This window comes from Pagrus pagrus (genome assembly GCF_965226575.1).
Source record: "Pagrus pagrus genome assembly, chromosome: 5".
NCBI classification, from domain to species: domain Eukaryota; kingdom Metazoa; phylum Chordata; class Actinopteri; order Spariformes; family Sparidae; genus Pagrus; species Pagrus pagrus.
The window spans coordinates 25,087,499-25,115,485 of NC_140189.1; the positions used below are offsets into that span (position 1 = coordinate 25,087,499).

The 27,987-nt window shown below is 42.8% G+C and overlaps 2 protein-coding genes across 2 annotated transcripts; one reads left to right on the forward strand and one right to left on the reverse strand.

Annotated features, from left to right (window-relative positions):
• The first annotated feature begins 3 nt into the window (after positions 1-3).
• Positions 4-4,300, forward strand: med19a (mediator complex subunit 19a). Its single transcript, XM_084353276.1, has 6 exons — positions 4-368; positions 846-968; positions 1,816-1,949; positions 2,078-2,174; positions 3,283-3,377; positions 3,892-4,300. Exons 1-6 carry the CDS (start codon positions 149-151, stop codon positions 3,955-3,957), a joined length of 735 nt encoding a protein of 244 aa, XP_084209402.1. The 5' UTR covers positions 4-148; the 3' UTR covers positions 3,958-4,300.
• Positions 4,301-4,419: 119 nt separating this feature from the next.
• slc43a1a (solute carrier family 43 member 1a) lies at positions 4,420-27,669 on the reverse strand. Its single transcript, XM_084352764.1, has 15 exons — positions 27,513-27,669; positions 21,059-21,222; positions 20,492-20,678; positions 19,255-19,310; positions 18,154-18,230; positions 10,351-10,443; positions 9,625-9,758; positions 9,407-9,534; positions 8,910-9,056; positions 8,783-8,818; positions 8,562-8,694; positions 8,330-8,459; positions 8,170-8,243; positions 7,388-7,511; positions 4,420-7,030 (listed from the first exon to the last, which is right to left on the reverse strand). Exons 2-15 carry the CDS (start codon positions 21,210-21,212, stop codon positions 6,833-6,835), a joined length of 1,671 nt encoding a protein of 556 aa, XP_084208890.1. The 5' UTR covers positions 21,213-21,222; positions 27,513-27,669; the 3' UTR covers positions 4,420-6,832.
• Between the last annotated feature and the right edge of the window lie 318 nt (positions 27,670-27,987).

The following is a 27,987-nucleotide window of genomic DNA, read 5'->3' on the forward strand; positions in this document are numbered from 1 at the left end:
GAAAACGATGCCACAAAGAAGAAGTGGCGAGCTGCGGAGCTGACACTCGGATGGGTTCGTGGTGAGCTCCATCCTAACTAGTAGCAGGCCATAAGCTTGAACAAACCCGTCTTTTTCTATCTATATAAATGTATTCTTCGCGATAGATATGACGGAAATGTTTTCAACTCTGTTCGGGCAAAATGAAGCCCAGGGACCTCCCGGCTCGTCGGCTCTGGGGTTCGGACCAGGGAAGCCTCCGCCGCCGCTACCCCAAAATCAAGTCTCTATGTCGGGGCAGATGCCACCGCAGCTCGGGGATGAAGGGCCTGCGCTGCGGAAGCCCGGAGCCATGAATGAACCTTTCTATTTACTGCGGGAGCTTCCTGGTATTGTTACACTATTATACCTACTGTCCGCTTCGTGTGATGTTTGTTTGTTAATTTAGAGAAAGAGTTGAGTTTAGCTGCTATCAAGGGTTGCTAAGTAGTTTGTAAACAATGCTAGCTAAGCTAACGTTGGCCAACAGGACAACGCTAACTGCTAAGTGTTGAGTAAGCTAATAACCGGTGTTAGCCTACCTGTTTTTCATAAGGTGGGCTATTTTTTTAATGTTATATATGACACTAAAACATTTCTGACCAAGTTTCATGTGTATTAACTTCACTCTTGTGGTAAAGTTAGCTGATAGTTATGTAAAGCTAATTACTGAAAACAACTACCACAACAGAAATAACAGTTGTTGTTGGATAGAGGTATTTTTGCTGGGATAAGTAACGTGGCAGATGTCCAAATTAGTTACATGGGACAAGGCAAAACGGGTGATTTTTGCATGAGTTACAGTGATTATAAATATGTGTGTTTAGTTGGAAACGAGTTAACGGGAAACACCAACCTCATCACGCACTACAACCTGGAGCACGCCTACAACAAATTCTGCGGAAAGAAGGTGAAGGAGAAGCTCAGCAACTTCCTGCCAGAGTTACCAGGTGGGCTTCACACACTTCATGAGAAAAGTACATTTAGATTCTGTTATAATTTTACATTGGGTGCTCATTGACAGTTGACAATTATCTTAAAGGGTCCAAACTCCAGCAACACTTGAAGTTTTAGGAATAACTTCATTTTGAGACTGAAACATTTTGGCTTGTGACAATCATCTGGATATCAAAACCATGTTTTCTCTTCATAAATTGTATTTCACTGCATTTGCATCAAGCTTTGAGACCTTAAAGGACAAAAGAGCGTCATACTGTGCACGCTGATAGCAGCAGAGTTACCATGCAAGGTTCTGGCCTGCTCATCTGGAGCAACTTGGGTTTCAGGGTCCTGCTTGAGCATATTTTGATATATGGACGACCTCTTGAGCCTCATTCACCTTCAGATCCACCGATCCATGATGATTGGGACAAAGGCAACAAGCCAAAATGCGTTTGTCTCACAATACAATTGTTGCTGTAGTCTTGCCCTTTTTAAACACTGCTCTGTGAGGAAATCTTGCTGTTATTCCAAGACCCACACTACCTCTATGTTCTGTAGATGTTGAGGTGTACATAGACAAAACGTTTAATTGTAATACTGGTCTGTGAGTCCATCATTGTGGTTCAGATCTGTTCTGTAAATTGTCCAAAGTAGTATATACAGCCTAATGAAACCCCTTACATGCCACTGCCTTAGTTTTTGACATTAACATCCAAATTCCTCCTGTTTGATTATTTATTCATTTGAAAAAAGAGCTGTATATGATTACATCTCTTTCGCTGTGTGTTCAGTGCTCATCATCTTGCGCTTTCATTGCTTATATTTTAATCTTGTCTGATCCCTTCTGTGCTGCAGGTATGATTGACTGTCCGGGCACTCAAGACGGCAGCTCGTTGCGCTCTCTGATCGATAAGCCCCCAGTGTGTGGGAATTCATTCAGCCCTTTGACCGGCGCTCTGCTCACAGGCTTCAGACTACATACAGGACCGGTACTGACTGAATCCAACACACAAGCTCTAAAGTCACACACATTTTTAGCATGCTGACAGGTATCCTTCCTTTCTTAATTATATTGTCCCTTATTTACACACATGCATGTTGTTGTTTTTTCTCCCAGCTCCCAGAACAGTACAGACTGATGCACATACAGCCTCCAAAGAAGAAGAGCAAACACAAGCACAAACACCATCGACCACAGGACCCATTACCACAAGGTATGACATAAAGTACACATATATATGAATGTAATTAATGTACAGGGTTCCCACGTGTCCTCGAAAACCTGGAAAATAGTTTTCCAGTCATGGAAAACACATGGAAAATGAGATAAAAAGCAAAATGTCCTGGAAAACCTTGTGTTGTCCTGGAAATGTATTTAAACATTTTCCTATTTTTCTATCAGTGCTCCCTAAAACGGATGACATTGTCATCTGAAAGGGTTAAGTTAAGGAACATATAGGTTAACGTTGCTTTTTTCCCCTTTTGTTGAATAATATTAAATTGATAAGCATCTTTGGTTCAGTTGCTAAAGTTGTCTTTCTTGCTAGCTTGTTTTGCCTGCAAAGGTTTAAGGTTTGTGATTCAACTCTGGCTAGGAGCATTGGTTTCAAATATGTGTTGGGCATCGTTCAGAAAGTCTGATGATAATGGATGGGATGCTGGGGTTAAAATTATGAATGGCAGCCTAACTGAATGTCAAACACAGGCAAAATACTGGCTAAGGGTATTTTTTCACTTTGCTAGTATTGCCTCTTCAAACACAATGCTGCACTGTTATGGTAACATGATATGAAATGTTAAACTTCAGTAGCGGATGCATAACTGGGAAACCAGCCATGCTTTCAATCAAAGAAGTAGAGATGTGAGATTGTGATGTTTATTGTTAGTTCAGCGATGCTCTTCACTGATCGGAGCCGCCTTCCTGTCTGTGACACAGCCTTCAGTGTTGCTATTACTCGTGAAGTGTAACCAGTTAGTGCTGTGGGCGGGACTTAGAGGGAAACTACAAAGTGTATAGGTGTAAAATCATTGCTTGTATGTATTATATATACTACAGTATAGTATTTGTAATATACTAAGTATAATAAAACCGTACATTTTTCTTTAAAGGAAACCAGTTAGTAGTTGGTTTTAATTACCAATTTTAATCTTTTAAATCAGACTTTGACAGGGAGGAACATAATAGTATGTGGGCGCGATCCCTATCTGTCATACGAGCTAGATCGTCACTGAAAAGTCCTTGAAAATCATCTCAAGAAAAGAGTGGGAACCCCGATGTACCGTGTGTTCAGGCCACTGACCTGCTTCTTTTTGATGTCACAGAGACTCCATCAGACTCGGATCCCAAGAAGAAGAAGAAAAAGAGGGACGACGATCCCGACCGCAAGAAAAAGAAGAAAGACAAGAAAAAGAAGAAGGTAAGAAAATCTGTCATCACCCCAGTCGTTTTTATTAGATGTTATTATGGATCCTGATGTAGTTATGGGCAGAGTTGAAAGGTCATTTGAGACCCTAACCACCACAAACCCATTCATATACAAAAGGCAGACTTACTACTGCTTTATAAGGTTATGGCAGGTATGTAGTAACATTATTATGAGAAAACTGTCTGGATAGCTCGATCAACTTTATTCACTGGCAAGTCTCTGTCCCTTTGGTGCTCGGTTTTTTTATTGGATTGTGCAGCTGAAGAGTGACAGGGAATGGGATGAGAGAGATGGCGAACGACATGTAGCGCAGATCCACAAGGTCGGATTCAAACCCTGGGCCTCTGCAATCAGAACACAGCCTCTGCACATGGTGTGCACGCTCCACCAACTGAGCTTCTGAGCGCCCCCTTTTGCTGAAAAATGATTTCTAATGTACACTCATTTGAGATTCCCTACACGTTGAATATAAACCAGTGTGTTTCTGCTCTCTGTCCCTCTTCAGAACCGCCACAGTCCCGACCATCCCGGCCTCGCTGGATCACAACCCAACAGCAACAGCCTCAGATAGACAGCAGCCCACTGTGTGCACGCCTGTGTTTGAATGTGTGTGTGGCTGTGCATTTTGTAAGAGGATGCATGTGTGTATTTTACAGATAATTGTATTATCGGGAGTATGTTTGATGAGAAAGGGGATGAATCAAATAATGCAAATGGTTGTAAGATTTATGATGTGTGTGTGTGTGTGTGTGTGTGAGATTGTGGAAAGAGATGTTACAGAACAGTGTAAAAGGCCGCTGATGGGCTGAGTGGCGTTATGAATGACTGAGCAGGCACTGTATGTATGTCCCTCTTTTATTTTGTTGTGAGATCTTTTGACCAGAATGCCAAAATCAAATAAACTTTGATTATTATCTTTGCTTGTGTGTCCTTTTAAGACCTCCTACAGGACTATTGGATTTGATGAAGCACATGAAACACAGCAGATGCTGAGGCACTGTGAGAGGACTGTTCAAATGAATGAGACAAAATGTTCATATTCATACATTTATTTGTTTATCAAATGCACAAGCTGGATATATTGATTGAAGGCAGGAAAGGAAGGCATACATTTAGCAAGACATACGGACACTTCAACCCCAGAGAAGGTTTGATAAGCCACTGTAGGTGATCGTCTTAAAGTACAGGTAAAGCAAAGCATGTTGTATTTTGTTATAGAGACTGTAAGAGGTGTTGATTAAACTTAATTCATAGCAATTCAGGCAGCAGCTAATCTAAATGCCAATCACAAAGGCATAAGCACACATGAACTTGAATCATTTGGCAGTATTTGTCAACTTTCATAGAGGTCTGACAACCACCTACAGAGGTGCCGAGAGGTCTGATAGTTGCCGCTTTCATTGCTGGTCCAGTGGTTTTTCAAACATTACAAAACACTAGTGAAAAGTAATGACACGCTGATTGAAATGGACTACTCGATACAAGAAACAACACAAAGCACAGCCTCAAAAATGACCATCAAGCTTAATCAACACCTGCGACAGTCAACAATAACAAACTGGTAAGTACGGCAGGACAACACTGTTGTCAGGCTTTCCTGTACATTCTCCTGAGGAAAGGTGCGGTACTATCGACTAACTTACAGTCCCTACACATGGCTTTGGTTTACAGAGAAAGACATTTGGCAGAGGCATTGATCTTAACATTCACGTCTATTGCAATAAAGCTAAAGTGGCAGCAAAGGCACAAGAGTCGAAACAAAGTTATCTCTTTCAGCGCAGGTGAGCAAAGATTCAAAAAGCTGAAGTAGAAAGCAGGAAGGAAATGCAACAGACAAGCAAGGAAAGTTTGGCTAAAGCTGGCTGGACACTGAAGTGGATTGAGTCAAAAAAAAATAAAATTACACATTTACAATTGATTTCATGTGTGCAGAATAGACACATTTTGTTGTCACTTTGGATGAATGTACATGATCTCTACATTGATCTGCAGCTGGCTGAAACAAAAGGATCTTTTTAACGTGCATCAAAGCAGAAAACACACTACTGTCCTATACTGCACACACCCATATTTAGTAAAGCAAGCAGGATATGTCATAAAATACAACACACACCTCAGTCCTATTTACAAAAAACAATTTTGATGGAGGTTTTATTGCTCCAAAATCAATACATGACTAAAAAAAACAGCAAAAAGGGCAAAAGCAGAATACACAGTAAATCATTTGAGCTTCATTTATAATTTGCACACTACAAAATAACATCTGCAGATACTGAAACAAACGCTTCCCTTTTTAATGCTACTGCAGCTAGAGTATAAAAAAAGACACTTAAATACATAGTTTATACACACACTAGTTCATTTCTGTGCATAAAGCAGTACAAAGTGTTTCATAACATCGACACACACTGTGTGTCAGAATTTTAAAAGTCAGTCATAGTTTTCCTTGTGAAATTTCCCTAAAAATGTTTTTCCTACATATAAAAAAATCCGGAAATGCAAGGCCTGACTCGGCTACGCCTCTAAAACACGTGAACGCACAAGGAGAAATTCTGTACTGATTAAATTTGTCGGTTATTTTACAATCAACGGTTTAATATCTCCTAATGTAAAAAAAAAAAAAAAGAAATGGACAGACGGAGGAGTCGGTTGCAGAGAGACAGTACAAAAAAAGGAAACAGTGGAGGTAGATTTGGTGTCTCTACAACCAGCCTTATGTTCGTGTACATGTGTGAATAACTGGGCTCTGAAAAATGCCCTAAAAGCTTTATATGTACCAGAAATCTGGTACTGATGTTCTAATGCTTTACATTTTATTTGATAGCTTGTATGATTTTAATAGTGTTTTATAGATTTATATTTATAGCTTTTGTTGAAGGGAGTACAGTAGACATGGCACAGTATACTACTGACACAATACTGAAGTAGAAAGTGTATCTTTCCTATTATCTTTAAGCTGTTCTTTGGTGTTAGCAAGGATTGTGATTATCTTTGAAAACTATATATAACAGTATTTCAAGTACCGTGATACCCTCAGTCTGACACGCAGGCCATACCAGGACGTGTGCATGTGTCTTTGCATGTGCTCGTGAGTGAAATCTATGGCTTTACATCACACTAATTTGGCTCTTTGACTAAAGCCAAAATAAATACACAGCAACAAACGATGATGACACTTGCTTTCTCCCAAAATCACAAGGAACTTAAAGTCAACCTCTGAGTCGTAACAAACTACAGGGAATCTATCTGCTCGGCGATACACTAATCTGTGGTGAGCAAAATGTGCTCCAGCAATGACCAAAAATGAAAAAAGACAACAAAAAAAAAGCACTGAACACATCTAAACAAAACACATATGGATGAGTAGATTGCTGGTGCTCATTTTGAAGGCATGTACAAAAATAAATCCTACATTTCCCCCGAAGCCTCGGCTCTATCGCGTCGCTCTAAGCCTCCACAGCGGCAAGGCCGTTGCTGTGAGGTTTGTGGCCGTTCGCTTCGGTGTGGTTCAGTGCCTGCAGCTCCTGTCCGGCGGCCCGCTTGTCTCTGGCCGCCTTTTCCCTAATTAGGTGTCTGCGGTGGTAGTACAGGTAAGCTGGCAACAGGAAGCCAGCCAATGAGAGGATCAGCAGGCTGAGGTTGATCTGAAGGAAGACAGAGGTGAAAAGTTACGGTTACAGCTACATGCTACAGTTCCTGCTGGATGCAAGTTTATTTTGTCAGTGAAAATAATGATAAATATATACACCACACCAAGAGTCTACAGTCATGCTAGCTGCTAACTAATTAGCAAAAATGATGTAGTTTGGGACAGTGGTGCTTGGAGCTAAATACTAATACTATCAGCACGCTAACATGCTGATGTAGCATATATAATGTTTACTATGTCCATGTCTTAGCTGCTAGTTTGCCAACAATAATGTCCACCATCTTTATTTGGTAAATATGAAAGTATATACAGTAGAAAGTATCAGGAGTTAAAGATAAGCGTGCATCCTCACCCAATAGGGATCTCCTTGCAGTGGTCCGACCATGGCGATGAAGAGCGGCTGCTGCAGGAGAGCGATCACAGCGCTGATCATGGACTGGAGGCCTGTCAGGGTGCCGAAGTGGTTGGACGGGTAGCTGTGGGAGAGACACGGATGGTTAAAGAGAGTATAAAACACCAAGTGAAAAGACACTGAGGGCAGGACTAATAAGGGAAATGTAATAAAACAAATGAGCTGTTGCTTTCTGTGGTATAAATGTAAAGATGGGAAACCGTAATTATTGCCAGAGTCCAAAAGCACGAATCCTACATGCCAACAGCATCATAGGTCAAATATTACATCGTTTCATATGGTATCATACTGCGTCTTTGAAGAGACTGGATTTAATAAAGTCAATATTGACTCGAAACGGTTCATGAATATCGTTCGCACACATGGTTTAAATGTTTTAACACACATAATACAGCTTTCCCTACTTTTGTCACCACATCTGGTTGCCTTTATCACACTGTAAAGTTCTGCTTCATGTTTGGTGTTTATGTGGTGCTGGAAACAACTCTAAATGGGTCAGGAAAGTGTCGACTGTTTTTCGCTGTAGGTCTCCAAACCTACAGTTAATGAACCGGAAAATAAAAGCGCATTGTTCCCCGTTTTTTCAGCTTTGTTGGAAATATGCTCAATTATCACACCTCTTTAACAATTGCTCTGTGAAACATCACACCCCCGAGGTTGTTTTCTCATTTCCTCTGAGATGTGGACGTGTTACACGGAGCTTCAGGTGACGCAGTACTCACACGGCAGCATAAAGGCCTCCGCAGCAGGAGTGGATGAAGCCTCGGACCATCGTGTGGAGGATGAAGGTCATGATCTGAGGAAGGAAGACAATGAATGGATCTTGTTTCTTTATTTTCTGACTGCCATATCATGTGTGTTTATGTGTGTGTGTGTGTGTACCTGCAGAGGCAGGCTGTCTATGAGGCAGCAGCATCCAAATGCGAGCAGCAGCAGGTTGGTGAGAATGAAGGCTCTCATGGCGTTGGTCACTTTCTGGATCTTACTGTCCCTCGTTGGTCCACTGGTGTTTCTAATGAGGACACAGACACAAAGGTGTTTTAGCATCATGTTGTAAAAATATTGTGATTTTATATTAAGGGAATGTCGCCCAGCAGCCCTAAGAAGAACGTACTTCTGCTCTGCGCCTGGGACGATCTTTTCCACTTCGCACTCCTTCATCTTCCAGTCCATGATGTACCCGATCAGAGGACATGTGACCAGACACAGCAGCTGCAGCGTGCCGAAGATGGACGAGTAGAAACTCACTGAAGGAGAAGAGATTCAATAAAATTAAGAAGAAGAAATCAAAACATATGCCAGACAAGTTACTTTACGTTTCCAAACACCGCTCACCTTTCTCTTCTGCCTTTCTCTCCAGCTCCTCAGATGCTGAAATATAAAAAAACAACTCTGTCAGTAACTCTTAGATTCTTAGACCGTTGGCTGGAAATGAAATGCGGTCGAGGGGTTTGACACTCACGATGCGTTTCACCGTGTGTGACCATAAACTCCAGCATCTTGTTCATCGCCCCCATGAAGAAGATGATCCTCAGCTGGGACATCCCCATGGTAACCAGACTCCACAGGAAGATGGGAGAGAACACAGAGCGACGGAAAGGGACAGCATCTGAGAGAGGAGGTGATTTTTACATATGAGGAGCTCGGGGTACGTGATTTAGTAACTTTCTTATTCAAGTTGAAATGTAACGCAGCAGGTATGTCATACAGTATAAATAAGTGGCTCCCAACAAGGTTCCCATCCTGTAAATCATCTTGTGACCCCTCAGATACATCTTATAAAGTCAGAAAAAGGTTATTTCTGCGAAACAAAATGGTTTCTTCTGAGACTTTTCTTCAAAATTGCTAACTTTATTTCTTTAGACCTCTTAACATTTTTAAAAAAACACAATATGAGAAAAAAAGAGTAGCTTTTTGGTTGAATTACTTTGTTTTGAAATAAATGGTTTGTTGACGTACTGGATGTAGCATCAGGTCCATTAGCGAGTTTCTCTGTGGAGTGTCGGATGTCTCCGTTTTTTTGGTTCAGCCTCTCTTCAGCACTCTTCTGCTCTGATGCCGGCAGCTCGAGCAGTTTGAGGATCTTACTGTTATAGAAACGCACACGCAAATACACATTGAGGTTGGGTTGAAGGAGCAATGTTCCGATAAACATTTAGATTTGAGGCCACACTGACCTGTAGTCGACCTCGTCAGGCGTCGGGAAGCCTTCTGTGGGCCAGTTGAGGAAGCAGTTGATGAAGACAAACCCGGCAAGACCCGCCCACATCCACATGATCACCTGGAAGGACACGCCTGCATCGTAGATCAGCTGGGAAGAAGAAGAGGGAGGAAGAGATTTATTATTATTGTTGCATTCATTTATGTTGTTTTGGCCACCTGGGGGCAGCAGAACACTGACACACATTACCTTGTAAAGTTTTTATGGTAAACGTTTTCACAAGCAGTTACAGTTACTTACACCCTGTGGCTTCACTGAAAATCTCCATTTTCTGTAAAACTTGACCATCACAAGATGACGTAGGGGTCAGAAAAACCCAATCATAACAGTGTGCAGTCTACTGTCCTGTTGCACCTCATCCTCATCAGCGAGTGAGCAAAGCAGAGAAATAATCATAATCATTTCGGAGAGTTTTAAAAGAAAAGGGGCATGTGTCATGAAAAATCTGCCACGACGACTTTTCTCTAAAGGTCACCAGAGAGCAGGACACCAAGCCTCAGAAACGTTTTCTGTGGGAGGACTCGCAAACCTCTGCTCTCCAATCATGCCCTCTAATTTTACCCGTAACATTGTTTATATCCTGAGAGTAAAAATACTATAGCACTATGGCGATACATTTTTTACGATTACTTTGAGAAATCCATGCAGAATTTTCTTCTAATATAGATTTTTTTAAATTTACCTTGACTCCGGGGAAGGTGACAGCAGAGGAGGCGTAGGAGCCAATCATCAGAGACATGACGGTGGAGCTCAGAGCACCAAACATGTTGGGGAGCTGCAAGAAACAAGAAATACATTACATACATAGACACAATAGCCAATTCAGCCACGTGAAATACATTAAACTTGCATGTAACCTACATATAAATGTAGTAAAATAAAGGTGCAGTATGTAATGTTGACCAGCAGAGGGCAGACACATGCTTTGTGAACCAGACTGCTCCTCCTCATCAAGACATCGTGACCTGTACCTGCCTTTGGTGTTTGCACCCAGTAACACTTCTCTCTCCCTGCAGAGCAGACTCATTAAAAAAATATTAGTTTCCATGTCATGAGGAAACAAGAAACAGAGTCATGGCCCAGTTTGGGTTTGACCCCATAGTTGAAACGCAGACTAAGCTATACTTAGACACGCATCCACCGTCTTTATTCTTGCAATTTCGACAAATTCTTTGAGGTAGGATTAAAAACGTGGAAGCCGATCTATAGCCAGCTCTCTACGAACTTCACAGGGCTCAGTGGACTCGCTGTGAGGGCACTCACACGTCAAAGGGGACATGGTGGCGGGCACCAGGCACTAACACATCATATATTAGGTCGACCTATTTACAGTAGTAAGAGGCTTAACGAACATAACAATGACCGACTGTGCTGCCAGCTCACTCAGTGTCCTTTGATTAGGGTGTTAAATGGGTCAATCATGATTATAAAATCACATGTGTGGGATTTTAGGTGTGCTGCATGACAAGCTCGCTTTTCTCTCTCAACACTGACTGAGGTTTTCCAAACTTCTGCTGGCGTCAACTAATCTGCCGGCTGGGCCACAGTTCACCGTGTACTGTCTACAGTGTGCGTCCACACCCTTACACCGACCTCCCCGAGGCTCACCAGATGATGGCAAGTCACAGTTGAGAAATTGGGAGCAGTGAGCCAAAAAAAAAAAATAGGACTGGCACTTTTACTTTAAAACATGTTTCCAGTTTTAGCACACAAATGATAAAACTACTCAGTCAACTACCATCTTTAAGATACGGCTTGATTCTGGCTCATCTGCGTCAGCCTCTCTGTTGAAGTACACCTCAGGGCATCACAGTCAGCAGCCCGCTAACTTGTTGCTCTCCTTACAGTGACATCAGCTGCTGTTTCAACGACGTTAGACTGAAATTCAACCATTGTGGAGAAACATCCCTTGTCCTCACCAGCTCCTGAGGGAAATATCTGACTCTTTAGCTGCTCGATACTTGACCATGCACACCAGGCAGCTAGTCACTTGACCATTTGGTGTCGGGCTTCAGAGCTTTTGAGCCTCCTGCAGCGGTAAACGACACTGACGAGAGCAGTAAAGTTGGTATAAAGCTCTTCAGAGTCTGTTGACAATTATCTGTGGACTCGTTACTATGAGCTACCCCTCTCACATCTAATACTTTGTTATTATAAAATACCGATTACAGCAGCTTTAACTGTTTCTGATTACCTTACCTTAACCTTTTTATACTGCCGTTCTTTAAAATGATGCAGTGACTCTCTTTTAAGTCACATTTGCAGGAGACTCCCTGGAGAGTTAGAGCTCATGAACTCCCAACTCCCTCGTAAAAGGTTTCTAAGAACTTCACTAGCCATATGGACATTCCTAGAGAGGCTTTTTGCTGCTCAGTACGGCAAGATTTAAAGTTATAAGGAGGATTTTTCTGTGAAAGGAGATGGTTTTGGCTGTCGCCTGAAGATTAGGCTGTGGCGACTGTTTGTGGCTGGCAGACAAGTGTTTTTTGTTGAGGAAGTTTGAGGTCCCTTCAAGACCTGACACAACAATGAAGCTGGCAGGTAAACAGGAAGAAAAAACCTTTCCTGAGGATGTTCGAGAAGAGAGACTGACTGTCTGAGCGAGACGTGAAAAACAACTCAGAGAGAGAACACCCGTCCTCATTCAGCTCTTCTGAGAATCGAAATACTTCACGGTCGGCCTGTGGCCACGAGACGTACAGCGCTGGACTCTCTGGCTTGCGGAGGTTTGTGGTATGTAGGGCGAGAGGGCCCTCTGAGCACACACGGGGAGTTTGCATCCCTTTCTAATGTTAAAGCAAAGATATTCCAGCCATGTGAGATGTCAGCCAACTGATGTTTGCCTTTCAGAAGTGTGGCGGCGAAGAAAAAGCTCGACATGTGTGAGTGCATGTTCCAGCAGCAGCAGGCGTGATTCCCACCATCGTGTTCTGGCAGTTCCCATAAAATATATATTTCACACCGGGCCCTGCTGCAAATGTCCCGCATGCTAACGCTGCCAGAAACACGTGACTGTTTGGAGGCACACTAGGGTCAACTGGTGTCAGAAAGTCACACACAAATGGAGCTTTGGCTGTCCAATTGTCACAGCTAATCAGTTCAGACTCTATTCCTGCTGTGCCCACTCACTTGGGTGTTGTAAGACCTTGGCACCGGGTTTAATTAAGACCTTAATCGCTGAGAGAACGGGCCAAATAGTAGCTTAATGAGCACTGAAATTTTGATGCAGCTCTGAACATGTGGAAAAGAGACATAGCATAGGAGGAGAAAGTGGGATAAAAGTGAACAGGAGTGGGAGAAAAAGGGAGAGAGGTGTATAAAAATAAACAAGCAGAGAAACGAGGGAAGAGAGAGGTAGTGGGAGTAACATTTTTTGGTTTGACTGATCTCTCCACGCCACAGCTGCAGCCCCCTCTGTCTCTGCAGAGATCCCAGCAGGAAACACTAAACCACAGCTGATTAGCACCGGCTTCTTCTCTCCACCCCAACTCTCTGCCTCCCTTTCTCCTTGTTTCGAAGACTGGTTCAAACCCTTATCCCTCACAGCGTTGGCACAGCGCTCTTGTCCAGCTGCACCAGACTTATATAACACATAAAAAAGATGTAAAGACACACCGTCTTTACTTCAGCTGCCTTCTCAAGAAAGCCTCAAAACACAACGTCTGTCTCTCGCCTTTTGAGGCTTCTTCCCCAAAGCATCCTCGTTTCCCTGAAGTGACCTCTGTTTGTTGAGGAGGCTCAACCTCTCTGTTAGCTGAGACTAAAGTTAGCACGTGAACATATGACAGTTCTCATAACTGCAGCGTGAAACAACCAAAAGCACTGACAGACAGGCCCCTGCACGCAGCCAATACTGTTGAAGGGCAGTTCCACCTCTCTTACAGGGGAGTCGACCGTCCTCATTCCTTCAATGCCGACGCGACGCACACCCCTTTACTGGCATACGGAGCATAGCTAACACGAATCATTAATGGTAGTAAAGTTTACGGGAACCAGGGCGTTCTGAAGGTTACGCACTCCTGCACATGTGGCAGCAGAGAAAGTAAGTCAGGTGTGAATCACCTCTGTGTCCTTTAAGCTTCTGTTCTGGTTTCTCATGTGAACTTTAAAGCCAAAAGAACGAGTTTACACGGATGAATGAGGCTTGTGATCAGTCTGAAGTGATCGTTAGCTAATAAATAACGAACTGCGAGATGTGGACATTTTTTGAGGCTATGTTTTTCCAGATCAGTTTTACTATTGTAGGGGAAAAAAGACACATTGAGCTACAGGGCAAACCTCAAACCTTTGCCGAGTTACACAACAACCCTTTATAATTACAAAAACTACAGGCTTGATCTTCATTAAACTTGGTGGAGGGGTGTAGCACGGAGCCACCCGGTGAATGTTAGCGCAGATACACAAATTACTTTTTTTATTTTTTGTCAAAAACTGCATGACAGGTTTGAGCTGTCTTCAAAATGTTACTTTGTCCACAAAAAGAATAATAATTTCTGCTGAACTGTTGCTGAGTGGATTACTCTTTTCCAATTTTCGTCACTGCTCCTTGAATTAATCTCCATAATCTTTTGGCCTCTCGCTGCAATTTATTGGCTCCTCCTAAGGAATTTTTTTGTTGATCTGCCAATTTTATGCTTTTGCTTGCAACATGACTTGATGTATTATTACTATACACATGGTACATGTGCACACAACGCGAGTGCAAGTAGTGTCTGTAAAGTGAGGAGTTAACTCCTTTGATCAAGGTCATGCAGTTATTTTAGTCATTTTAGTTATTTTATCAGCAATGATTAAAATGTCCCTTAAAGTCTAAAGGTTTTATTTTATGATATGTGATCTGCCTTTTTTTCTGGAGAGCAAAATGTTAATCAGACTGTAGTTTTTCCATATTCAACGTATTATAAATCTAATTAAATCATATCAACAACAGAGATTCTTCTTGTTTTATAATCCATTTTGAGCGTTTACTCTAAAGCACATGGTTTAAATCATGGTATCACGTGTGTGTGTGTGTGTGTGTGTGTGTGTGTGTGTGTGTGTGTGTGTGTGTGTGTGTGTCTGTCAGTCCTTGTCCTCTGTCGCTCTTCACAACAACAACAACAACAACAGTGTGGAGGTCAGTCAATGCTGGTACACCCGACCCAATTAGAGAGAGGTCAGAGAGGGACAAAGAGGTGAGGGAGTTGAACATTACTCAAGTGTAGGAGTGTGTGCGTGTGTAATATTAATCTTGTGGTTAATAGAATAGAAAGAGCACAGTACGTTCCTGTGTGGGGGTTATGTGAGTGTGTTAGTGTGTTAGTGGCCAAACACTAAAATGAGTTTCCATGTTGCTGTGACGCTGCAAACATGAGTCACTGAAGACACAAACAATAGATACAGCTTTGTGATTCTGATCATTTTACTAATCCAAACACCAAATGTATGCTTATCTACACGACTTGACGTGTGACATGACGGATCTGGATCCTTCACTGTGTGTCTGTGTGTGTTTGTCAAACAGGAAGGCTGACTCATGTGAAACTGAGCCTCCATGCATGTGTCATGTTTTACCTGAGAAAGTAGAAGAAGAAGAAGAAGAGGACAGCAGTCTGAATCATCTTTAATTCCTCCCTTTGTTTCCCTAAAAGCTTTTAATAAGGTAATTAAAATCATTATATTCAACTATATTATATTGTGTATCCTCTTGTTCCAGTTACACTGAGTGAAGTGCTGGCATTTTCACTCATATATTCTGTGTTTTATTAATTTGCACTGTCCCTTCTTAAATAAACTAAACCAAACTATTTGGAATTTTTGCTTTAAAATGACCTAAATGATAAATCAATTACAAAATATGACTTTTCTCTTTTTTAAGTAATTGATTTATCGACCCTTTCACACTGGATAAAACATCTGGCTTTTGTTTTCAGTGGCAAAGGGTACACTCGATTATTAGTTATCGGCTCCAGCTGTGATCAGCAGTAATGAAAACATACAAACAATAATGCAGATTTTTGCCTCTTTTCCAGCACAATGATACTGAAGTTAAGGATGCCGGTCCATAAACAGTTTTCCATCCATCTCTGTTCTAGCAGCACTTGAACATCGTTCAGTCTGCAGTGAGTTTGAAAGAGAGACTGAAGTAAAAGGTAGAAAAAAGTAACCACCATAACATTATCACCGGCCTCCATCATGGATCCAGTAAGGGAAGTCTGGATACAGTGTCTGACTCAGAGCCCTGGTCATTACTATTAAAGCTGCTGCATGAAGCCAAAAAAGCTCAACTTCCTGGGTATAAAATTACCTGGATCTTCTGCATTTTGGGGCTCATTTGAGATTTCAGTCTATCTTCCCCGTTTAGCCCTCAGCTAACCTGGATGGGGATAAAATGATTTTATCTCTTAAGTTTTACAGCCTCTTCTTTCACAATGTGAAAAAGTCTCCTTGGGCCGGTTTGTATCGCCTGATGTTGTCACTACACGGTTTTGCCACTGTGTCAAATTAGCCTCAAAGCCTTGCGCTCATCCCAGGTGCTCATGACGTCAAACTGAGCAAAAAAATGACAAAACAAAAACAGACTAAATCTCCTGGTACTACAGGTCAATCACCTATTTTTGGTGAGTTTACTCTCGTTCAAAAAACCTGCATATACTCACTAACTCTGGTGTAAAATGAGTCTTGTGCAGTACTGTTGTCGCATTTCCCCAAAATGCAACCCATTTTTAAACCCATTTCTGCTGATTTTAAATTGCTGTCCGTCCTTTAAAAATGAAAAACAATCACCTTTGTCGTCTCAGTTTGGAACTGACTTATCTCCTCCTCCTGTAAAACTGCCATGTCAGCAGTAGTGATGTAAATATATATACGGGTAGAGTTGAATATCTATTTAATTTAATCTGCAGAGAGCCAGAGGCAGAGGCATGTGTCTTAGCTTTTCTTTTCCACAGAGTCAGGCCACAGTCAGCATACAGGGGAAGAGTCAGAGGGTCATCCGTCCACACTCAGCTTGGACCTTCATTATCTAAACATCTGTTTCATGTTCGTCTCCCTGTGTGTACATAAGCATGCACGCACATTCGTACATCCACGTGTGTGCACAGTCATGTAGAGTTGAAAAGGTTCTGTATTGATTTTCTGCTGACTGCTGGGAAGGACGGAGACGCAGGAGAGAGGAGGAAGACGGGAGGACGAGAACAAAGGGAGGAGGAAGGAAGTGAAAGTGTGGCCTTCAGTGTTTTGAGTAGAGGTGAGTGGGCCGAGCTTCGGGGAGGGTGTGTGGTCAACTGGAGGCCGTTATTGGCTGAAACACGAATGGGAGACTTTCCATCTGGGGGAAAATCATGTGCGGCTCAGACGGAAAACACTTTTAACACACACACGTGGTCCTGACGCACTGGACAAACCAAAATACCTGCCAGGTCACAGGAGGCGGTGGCAATAATAAAACCCACTTGATAATGCTGGTACCAGCTGACACATCACACGCAAACACACATGCCTGACGTGAGTGTAAATAAACACAGCTCCCAGTCACAACAGGCACTGTTTCCTCAGCTGAGACAAATACAGGCCCCGACCACGCTGAGAGCGTCAGCTACCACAACCCTTCCTCCTCATTCGTTCCAAGAAACACACCCCAACATGAGCACTTTCTCAGAATATCACTTATGTAACCACCGCGGAGACATTTCTTTTTGTGCTGTTTCAGTGCTATAATATGGGACAGGCTGTACAGAGCTGTCAGAGAGTTTGGTGCCAGATTGTCACTCATGCTATTAAAATGATTCAGACAAGATGCACATTTAACATGATGCTGATGTAAAAGACGGGGAAAGAGAGGATAGAGGCTGTTTTCACAGATTCGCTGGTAACCTTGAACATTTTGTCCTCAGTGTCCCGATCACGCAGCTTCAGTTATACTATAATTTGAGACACGCTGACAGTCATTTCCAGAGGTGACCAGGGACAGACACATACAGTACATAGTGTGAAAGCACAGGCAGCCTCAGAGGCATGAGATGACCATCAAATCCAATTTGTGGTTTGGATGCAACAGGACAAAGCTCTCAAACAGGGTCCGTTCCAGAGGTCAGTGGTCATGTCCTTTATCCCCACGTCATAGCTCAGAACAGGTCTCATGTATAGAAATGGACAGAAACACCCAAACCAAAACAATGAGAACTGGCACAGAGACGATCGATCGTCTCCTTAAAGCATTTATAACAAATAGTGCTGAGCGGTGATTAGGCACGGGACGATAGGTCAGTGAAATAGAGAAAGTTCAATCTTAACTTAAACTGACTTGACATCTACATGAGACACACCCTACACAAGATCTGTTTCCAGCGAGAACCAACCTCTTAATAATTAAAGAGGGACACGATGATCAACTGTTTGCTCTCATGACAGTTTGTGTGACTGATGACCTAATAATCACAATATCCAGGTGAGAGCGAGTGTCGTCAGTCAGAATTGGTGTTTTCATGGTTGTCGTGCGACTCACCGTGAGTGAGGTGAAGGTCAGGCAGATGCCTCCAAAGCCGTTCAGGGAGAGAGCCAAGAAGATGAGGGCCGACAGAACTGCAGAGAAAAACAGAAACACAGGAGAAGAGTTAATGACAAAGTCTCTCGGGACAAGACTGGAGCACACGTCGTCCACAGAAAGCAGCAGAAAGTTTTACATACTGTTTTCAGTGACTACACTCAAAGATGAGGCTGATTCAGTTACCGCATCACCATTATTAATTCATCCACTGTCTGTATACTCACTGACTGTTTACTTTTCTCTTCTTCTCTGTTTCGTGTTTCGTCTGATTTTTGTTTTAATGCTTTTCATTTTGAAAAAAGTTCGCATTGCCCTCAGCCCAGAGAGGAAGTAGAAACATAGACAGAGAGGCTGACGATCGCTCATTGTTCATAACCCGATCCTGATTTTAGTCGCATTCTCCTCTCACATCTTCGTTATGTTCCCATCTAAAACTACGTAGTTTCCATTGTAGCCAGAAACAGGTGGTGAGATTTAAATACTCACATGGACAGGTGTGAAAGAGGAATTGTGAAGAAGAAAGAGTTCCTGACGTCAGTTTTTACGCCTTTGCACACCTGTCCATGTGCACCTGGTGCAACTATTCAACTGTGTGTGCCTAACAGTTTATTACTGGACACCACACCACCCTGTCTCGTCCACTGGTCTGAAAGGAACTTATTAATATTGCGTTATTTCCCAAACGTGTATCTAGTTCATTTTGCTCCTTACGTTCATGCCTTTGACCACCGGACCTATGGAGCCTTTCTATACAGTTTTATTTGCTTTTAGTTAAAATAATATTCCAAACTCTGCCGTCCTTATCTCAGCTGTAGGCAGTGTGTTGTATAACACATCGTTCATTGTACAGACCTCCAGAAATGTGTTAGTGTAGGCATGTTGCTCTTCCAGACAAACCAATCTCGGCGCAGATTGCGTACGTTCAGCTGTCAATCTAAAGTTAAACTGAATGTGCGCAGCCTCTTAGCTGCACCAGCGTTAGCTTTATGCTAATTCACACCTGAAGTCCCTGGTCAGGAGACAGACACAACATGTGTTTGTGTTTGTGTTTGAACTCACCATGAGGGTCGTAGGCAGACGCGGCCATCATGATACAGGACAGGCCGAAACACGAACTGCAAGAAAAGAACGAGGACATTTTGAATTCTTCTGTGCTGAAAGTCACACACAATACATACATCACATCAATCTGCTAAATTGCGATCAACTGATTAATCATTTACTCTATGAAATGTCAGCTCTTCACAACTACTTAGAGCCCAAAGTGACGTCTTTAAATTGCTTCTTTTGTCCGACCAACAGTACAAAACACAAAGACTCTTCATTTACTGTCTAGATGACAAAGGAAGCAGCAAATCTCTCACATTTAAGACGATGAAACACGCAAATATTTAACATTTTTGCTTGAAAAATGACTGAAACGATTATTCAATTATCAAAATAGTTGGTGATTGTGGTGATATCAAAAAACCATGATGCACTACAGATATGGAGACACATACCAAACTACACCAGTGCCATTGTGAAAGCACAGGATAATAAACTGCTGGTGACTCAACAGCCTCTGTGTTTGCAAATGTCTGAGTCATAAAACTGTCAAGATGCTGAGTGAAAGTGTGTCTCAGACTGTGGTCATCCTCGTTAAACAAAACTGTTTATCTGCTAAAGACTTAAATATTTAACATGTGCAGCTCCAGAAACACTTCTCCTTTTTTATTAACTCTGATCTTGATATCAGATCATCTGAAGAGGATTTACTGGTTGTTCGAACTGTGAATGACAAAGAAAGAAAGAAAGAAAGAAAGAAAGAAAGAAAGGGTGTGTGTGTGTATGTGTGTGTTTCCTCATCTGCAGTTCTGTTTTAACACAGTGTAGTTTAATTATACGCGACTGCAGTTATCAAGTTTCCACAACCAACGAGGAAGAATGCCACTACTTACTATACAAACGCTTTCTACGCACACGCAGTGGTGCCACACCTACATTCATTGATTCACATGAGCCACACAATCACCTCCTCCCAATTTGGGAATGTGATCTGTCTGCTTGAGTATGTTTTACTATAACCTCAGTAGTAGCTGAGGAATTGACTTCGCCGCTTTCACTCCAGATTCTCACCATCATGAATAAAGGAAATGTGAAGTCATCAAACCTCCAAATGACAGAACAAATAAGTTTTATAAAACAAACTGATGTATCTCAGAAGTGTTTGTGAATTGCGCTGAATATAAAAAGACCCTGCAGACGTGCACATTCCCTCACAAATGTAAATGCGTGACAATTTTTCACCCATTACCTGCCGACCAGGCGGATCGGGCGTGGTCCAAACTTGTCCATCAGGATACCGAGCGGAAGGGTGGTGGCGCTGAGCAAGAACGAGCCGATGGTGAAGCCGAGGTTCAGCATCTCCTCCTGGTCCACGCAGCTGAGCCACTCATCCACCTCGCCGTCGGAGGAGTTGCCCAAAGACACGGACTCGTTCACTGTGGGGACGAGAGCGAAGTGCTGATTAGAGAGGTGAAGGAAAGGGACCAGAATATTCTGTCTTAGTTTTACATAGTATAAAAACACATAAACACTCATTTTGTGTGCAAAAAAGTCATTAATTGACAAAGAAGTGTACAGTTTGTTATCCTACATAGTGGCTTTTTATCATGTTTGTTGTCAAGTACAGCCCAGAAAACAAACTGATACAAAAAAAAAGAAATTCAAATGAACTAATTTAAGATTTTGGGATCTTTCGTGCTGCTTAAAAATGACTGTCAACCACAATCACCGATACAGAGAGTGTGAAAATCCTCTGTTCAAGAGAAACAAACCGACGAATCATGATGTCGACGTGATGCAGAGCTGCTGTCGTTACCTGAGCACAGGTGGGAGTAGAAGCCTTCCCTCTTCAGCATGATGAGCAGCGAGCCCCAGCCCAGCAGCACAGCCGAACACAGCAGGTTTTCAATCACCGCCGTCACTGCCATCCACCAGCGCCTCCTGTAGGCCTGGAGGAGAGAGGGCGCCATCGCTGCTGCTCTGTGACGGAGGAGGGAGAGAGAGGGAGGAGATGGGAAGGGAGAGGATAGGAGGGAAGAGTTGGTTATTATTATTATTTAAAATGACTGACATGAGGTCTCATTAACGAAACTGCAGGTCGACAAATGTGAAATGATAAAACCGTTTGATCAAACAGGCTGCAGATCGACTAAGCCACCATCAGAAGCTGATCTCCAAACTTCATACATTTTCTTTTTGTTTGAACCTAGAATGCAACGAATGTCTGAGCAAGAGGGTCAAAGTTCAAGCTGCAATGTTATAACGAAGTAGTGTGCATACTGCAAAAGTACGTACTTTGTATGAGCAGCTACAGTACGTACTAGAGGTAAAAAGAAAAGCTATAGTCTTTGTTATGACAGAAAACTGAATATCTTCAGGCTCTGGGGAAAGGTTGATTTGAAAGTCTTTTTCACATTTAGAGACCAAACTGTTACACACCCTTAGCTAGTTTGCAATGTCCGGCCCCAGATCCGCCTTCACAACAAGTAAATATTTACATTTTAGAGGCTGAAACCAGACAAACTTTGCTCTTTGCCAAGGAGGTTATTTTTCATCCACGACCATTTTTTTGTTTGTTGGTTCGTCAGCAGGATTTCACAAAAACTACAGAGCAGATTTCCACGAAACTTGGCTGGAGGATGAGTCTCGGCCCAGAATAGACCCCACTAATGAAAATGTTCATTAATTTCTCAGGGAATAATACACAGATCTTGATGTAAAAAAAACAGGCACATTTAGGGTGGCTGGTCCTATTAAGCGCCATTCTAGTTTAATTATGAAACTTTTTGCAACTCATCAGCTCCGAGCAGCTCCGAGTACAAACAGAAACAAAACATGACAATAAAACTCAACGACAAGCATCAGATCTGTCTTTAAATGCTTAAAAAAAGGATCTCAGTCAGGATAAGTTCCACATTATTGATCCCAGAACAGAGAAAGACTGAAGTGAGACCTGATGCAGTCCCTCCAGACTAGACGTTTTTCTCCCGGATTGCCTAATGAGCGCCCGTGTGACCAGCAGTCATTGTTTTGTAAATCCTAGTTGGGCACCTGACACCTTGCACTTCATTGTCCTCAGGAAACCTCCCGCTGTGCCGTCAACAGGGCTGCTATTTAACTCTTGATTTTGACTGGGGGGGAAACAATGCAGAGCACTCGACCTGTCTGCTTTTGTTCTGGAAATCAGGATGGACTCTTAAAAAATGTGACATTTCCATCTGAAAGCAGCTTCAGGGGAGTCTTTCAACAGCACAGAACAACAGTCTGGCTTTGGGTTTATCTCACTGGGGTCCAAACACACACAAACAAACTGAAACTTATGATGTGATCGACCAAATAAAGTCAGGTTAGTCATGACCACCTGGAGAGTACACAAACACACAAACACACACACACAGGACAGGTCACCGGTCACTATAACCTGTTACATTATGAGTGACCGACGCACTCGGTCATGACGGGCTCACACACACACACATAAACACACACACATCTGGAAAACATCTAAGCAAAATATATAACCAGCTCTTTCATTTGGCGGCGAACCAGAGAAGAAGTGGAAAAGGAGCAGAGGGAGGAAAAGTCTCAGCCACTCGATTTGAGGAGCGGCAGGAGGGAGGGGCGGAGGACGGCGGCGGCAGTCAGGGCCTCAAACAGGAAACACATTCAGAAGCTCCTAATGAATGCACCTCTTCAGCATGTGTGAGTGTGTTGTATGAGAGGAGGACAGAAGATCTAATGGGACAGATTTGTCTCTGCGTATGTGCCCATGAGACGAGCGTGTAATGCGATTATCCAGAGTCCACTGCACTGGCTTTGTGCTGCAAAGAGAGTTTGAAAAGGGGGGATTTCTATGTAACTGACACCCCATGCTGAAAACCCCTTCAGTACACACACACACACACACACACACACACACACACACACACACACACACACACACACACACACTCCCCAACTCTCAATAAGGGTGTGACGGAGCAAGACGACGCTCATTCACTCTGTCTTTTACATGTCTGACCTACGAATTGACCTCTTAATTAGATCACACGAGTACATTGACAATAAAGAGGAAAGCTTTCCGATTGTGTGTGTCTATAATATATCGGAGGTGAAAATAAAGTAAGAAAAATAAGTTACATATGAGCACAAACCCCAGTTTCAAAGGTGAACCACCACAACTCGCTCCCTACAAGGACTTATTTCCTTTTTGGTCAGTTGCAGTGATCTTCCTGAAGCAACATTATTCATGATCAAAGACAACACGGGGATATCAGATAAACCATCATGACGCTATCAGTAACGTGGGTTCGGTTTACACGGGATACATCTGGTGTATCATGAGTTTCACCTCTCAATCATGAATCCTGATCTTTGAGTACGAAGAAGGCACATTTCCCACCAGCTCATACCGTCAAGTGACAAATTATGTATACAAGAATGAAAATCTCAACATACTTGTTTCGTCAGTGAACAAACAATTGTTTTAACAAGTGTTTTATAACTCCAACAAATTTCCAGTCACACCCTCAGGAAGACCCAGTGTGGCTTGAGGGCTGAAACCAGTCTGTGTTTTTCCTTTGTGATGTTTCACTCTGACGTGCCCTCGCCATTGAAGCTCATGTGCTTTGTTTTTTTAAGTGCAAAAGACGCGTAAAGCAGGAAAACATGCCAAAGAAGACGGATCATTGACAGTATAACAAAGGGAGATATGGTCAAAAAATAGCAAAGATGCTGATATAAGAAAACTGAAGTCCTAATTATGCATTTTTAATCTTAACTGTGCATCTCGTCAGCATCAGTGACGAGGACTTTGAAGGCAGGGGGTCACAACAGCACGGTGCTGTTTCTGACTGTGTCACCATTAATCCTTTCTGTGTTCCCTCCGTCTGATCAACAGTCTTTTGTCTTTGTTTCTACATTTATTAACTGCAGAACTAGTCCTTGTTGTAGAAACCAGGACGTTAAAGTTACAAAGCGTTCGTCGACGTGTTAATCCAGCAAAAACGGACACACATAACAGCCTTTCAGACACGAGCAGACGCGGTCCATTAAGGCCCTAAGTATAGAGACGACCATCACATGGATTGGATTTACGGTGCTGTGGCTACAACGCACAACAAACACACATCACATACAGACCGTGGGTAGCTCAGGCGACAATGTTGCACATGCAGCACGGAGTCAAGGCTACTCGCTGTCATGAGAACAGAGAGTAAAGCGTCGGTTGCTCCTCGGCGTGTGTTTGAGCTCAGGTTCTCCCACCACGTGTCGCAAAATTCACAATAAATCGTGGAAGTTCACATCTGCCGCCTCCACTTCTGCTTATCTCACATTCTTCATCTCTGCTTCGCGCCAACGTACCCGGAAATTGGCACGTTGTCAACACAGAGAACAAGCTGATGACAGCTCGCACTACGAGAGGTTGGTGACAGCAAGTAGCGGCCTGGTGGTAGACGCGGGAAAGTCAACACACAACAAACTAAACAACAACAAGCCAAAACATGACAGTAAATGTTTTTCTAGGGTTGGCAGGCAGCTGTGAGCTCCGGTTGCAACACTGTGAAGTATGTGTGTGGTTGTGTGTAGTGTTGTAGTACTTTTCGAAGGCGTAGTCTTGGAACTGACGGCATCTTTCATCTTTCTGATTGCTTTTATCAAGACATTTCTCACGGGGTCTTCTTCTTAAGGGGTCGTCCAACACGGCTTTTTCAAGGCCGCTACCGATTATTAGACACCAACAGACGACGAGTGATGGAATACAAATCAGATGTCGTTGTAGGCGGGACATAGTGTGACAGGATGTTGCATCAGAGCCAAAGAAGCACGTTTTTAAATACGTTTATCGGTCGGAAAAATGCAAAATATCGGCTCCGATAATCAACCAAGGCCAATAATCAGTCTGCCTCTAACATATACTATATATGGCAATAAGGCTCAGTGCCTCTTCATCACAAACACTGACTGCAACTTGTCTGCAACTTGTCTGCGCCTTTACTCCAATGTGCAGCATGATTTGATAAAAACATCAATATTTGGTGCCGGTTTATCGATAATCATAACTCACGAGGAAGTAATACGATATATCGCCGTATCGATACTTTGTCCCACCCCTAATATAAATTTAGCCTATAAGACTTTTACTCAAGTAGGGTTTTAAATGCAGGACTTTTACTTGTAGTGGAGTATTTTCTCACGAGTGAAGGATCTGAATACTTCCTCCACCACTGTGTATGTGTGTGTGTGTGTGTGTGTGTGTGTGTGTGTGTGTATGTGTGCGTAGGGAGAGCAGGTGAAGCCTGTGCTGAGAGCAACACCATATAAGGAAGCTGCATCCTCAAATACCTGAGCTCCAGTAGGATGATGCAATGTTGCCATGACTAACTCCTCTGATATGGCTATGGACAGTTTGGTATTTACAGTGGGAGTGGGGGCGGAGGGGTTTTAAATATGTTTAATGACTGTAATGATAAAAACAAACTGTTTCTGCTGCTTCTGTATTAAAAGTCTGAGTGTAGTTCATCACGTGTCCTGCTTCTTTCAAGTCTCCGTGTTGTTGCTCCCATCCAGCCCTGCTCTCTTTTCCCCGCGGGGATGTTTCTGACCTTGACCAGCCGTGTTTATCAACCTCTGCAGGACATAAAGGGCCGCAGGGCAAACTCTTTATCCTCACAAGTTCCCGAGAAAACAAACCCCGCTCTCTAGGAGCCTCTGTTCCCCGAGGAGTCCAAAAAAAAAAACCGCAATCCCCGAGGCTGCCCGCCCGCCCGGCCGGCCAGCAGCTGTCTCTCCGCGGGCATGACCTCGGCCCGGGGTCCGGTTACTGGCACCGCGGGGCGGCCGCTGAACAAACCCGACCAGGAGAGAGGCTGCTGCCGCGTTCACGTGCTGTCCGAAGTGTGGGAATTGTGAGGTTAAACACACGAACGACCTCAGAAAAAGTGGTGTAGCTTGTGACACCTGTTTCTCAAGATGCCACACCTGCTGGCAGTAGGGTCGCAGCGGTAAATCGGTTCAAAGGTAAACCGCGGTGACGGTACCGTGTAGCATAAAGGCCCATTTTCTTATCTACGGTATTGAATTCTGCTGCATTAGTGCTTTTAGTGTTAGACATCTTCATCTGTGTGAAATTAAGAAAATAAAGCAGAAGTTCAGTTAGCTAATATCTTTCAGGATCAATGTAAGTTAGGCCTATAATAATGATAATAAATGTGTTATATGATACTGTGAAACCTTGATGTTTTCTGAAATGGTTATCTCGTACCGTTGCAACCCAACCAACCCTAGGAAGCATCAATGTCAGAACATAAAAGGTGATTTAGAGTTGTGCTTGAATGATTTATCGATTTGTTTCTAAGCAAATAAAGAGAAAATCAGTTGTCGATTTTAAGAAATTAATCGTTGACGTTGTTTGAGAAGCAAAAAAATACCAAACATTTGCCATGATTTGCTGCTTTTTTGTGTTTTATATCTCTGTCAATTGAATATCTTTGGATTATTTTGAAAAATAAACAATAACTGACAGATGTTGCCTTGGGATCTTTCTAAAGAGATATTTTAACTATAAACTATCAAAATATTGGTTGCAGGCCCAATTTACAAGACAAAAAATGTCCCTACCTCTGAAAATAAAAAGTGATCAAAGCGACTTCATCAAACACACTTAAAACACTAAACAAAAGGTTTCTTCAAACTCTGACTTTATGGGGGCGTCCCTGAAGGCAACAAAGGGCTACATCTTTATCTCACCATCAATAACGTGCCTGCGCCGGCCGCTCCTGACTCACACGGTAATAACATCTGAATAAGACTTTAGTTTAATAAAGACTACGTGCCTGCTGTCGCTGTGTGCTCTCATGGTTAGCCCACAGACATAATGAAGTAAAGTAGTAGTTAACCACTCAATAAAAGCTCAACACAGGCACAACCAGGCTGTTAAAACGTGAGTACTCTCTCTCACTGTGGCTCATTTTTGTGGTTTCTACTGACACTTTCTCCCTCTGTGTGTGTGTTTTCACGCTACACATGCGTTTTCCCGGGCTTTACAATACAAACACACACACACACACACACACACACACACTGTACGTCAGGCCTTTTGTATGAATCAGGTTGTCAAGTAGCCTCATGCCACGTGTGAGTGTGTGAAGCCGGTTTGTCCTGCTGAAGCGCCTCTTCCCCTTATTACACTGAATACTACACGTATTAACGAAGACCTACTGAAGTACAGTGAATATTTAAAAAGGGGGGTTAAAAACACATTTACTTACTTGAGATGTTTGTCTTCTCAGAGAGGGAAGTGCTTCTCTTCAGCTGCTCACTGGGAGTAAATATTAAGGATTAAGATGTCGCAGCTGCGCGCTGTTCTCGGTTATTGAGGCAGTTAGAGGCGGATTTAAAGCTTTTCCTCCCTCTGCTTCCTCTCTGTCTTGTCGAGGTTTCGTTGGACTACCACCACACTTCTTTTCTCGGGTTTCATTACTGACTCCCCCCTCTTTTCCTCCTAATTTGACTTCTAATTCCCTCCCTCTTTCTCTTTGACTTGACTCCGAGTCACCACCCTGCTGCTTCTATTCGCCAGTGGCCACTCCACGGGACAAATGTCTTCACTCCACTCACCCAATGCAAATGTCCCCCATGGGAGCCTCCAGCTGTGGAGCCCACAAGGCTTAAGATGGACAAGATGTGACCTTAAATGAGCTGAAGTTTTAGCTTCAATATGTGATATCATTATTAAATAAAAAG

Bases quoted from the DNA above. Each gene is read 5' to 3' on its own strand.
- med19a (XM_084353276.1), top strand. From the start codon at position 149: ATGACGGAAATGTTTTCAACTCTGTTCGGGCAAAATGAAGCCCAGGGA. The intron at 369-845 runs GTATTGTTACAC...ATGTGTGTTTAG, and splicing joins TTTACTGCGGGAGCTTCCTG to TTGGAAACGAGTTAACGGGA. The intron at 2,175-3,282 runs GTATGACATAAA...TTGATGTCACAG, and splicing joins ACAGGACCCATTACCACAAG to AGACTCCATCAGACTCGGAT.
- slc43a1a (XM_084352764.1), bottom strand. From the start codon at position 21,212: ATGGCGCCCTCTCTCCTCCAGGCCTACAGGAGGCGCTGGTGGATGGCA. The intron at 20,679-21,058 runs GTAACGACAGCA...TCGTCCCCACAG, and splicing joins CTACTCCCACCTGTGCTCAG to TGAACGAGTCCGTGTCTTTG. The intron at 7,031-7,387 runs GTGAGGATGCAC...GTCTTCCTTCAG, and splicing joins TGCAAGGAGATCCCTATTGG to ATCAACCTCAGCCTGCTGAT.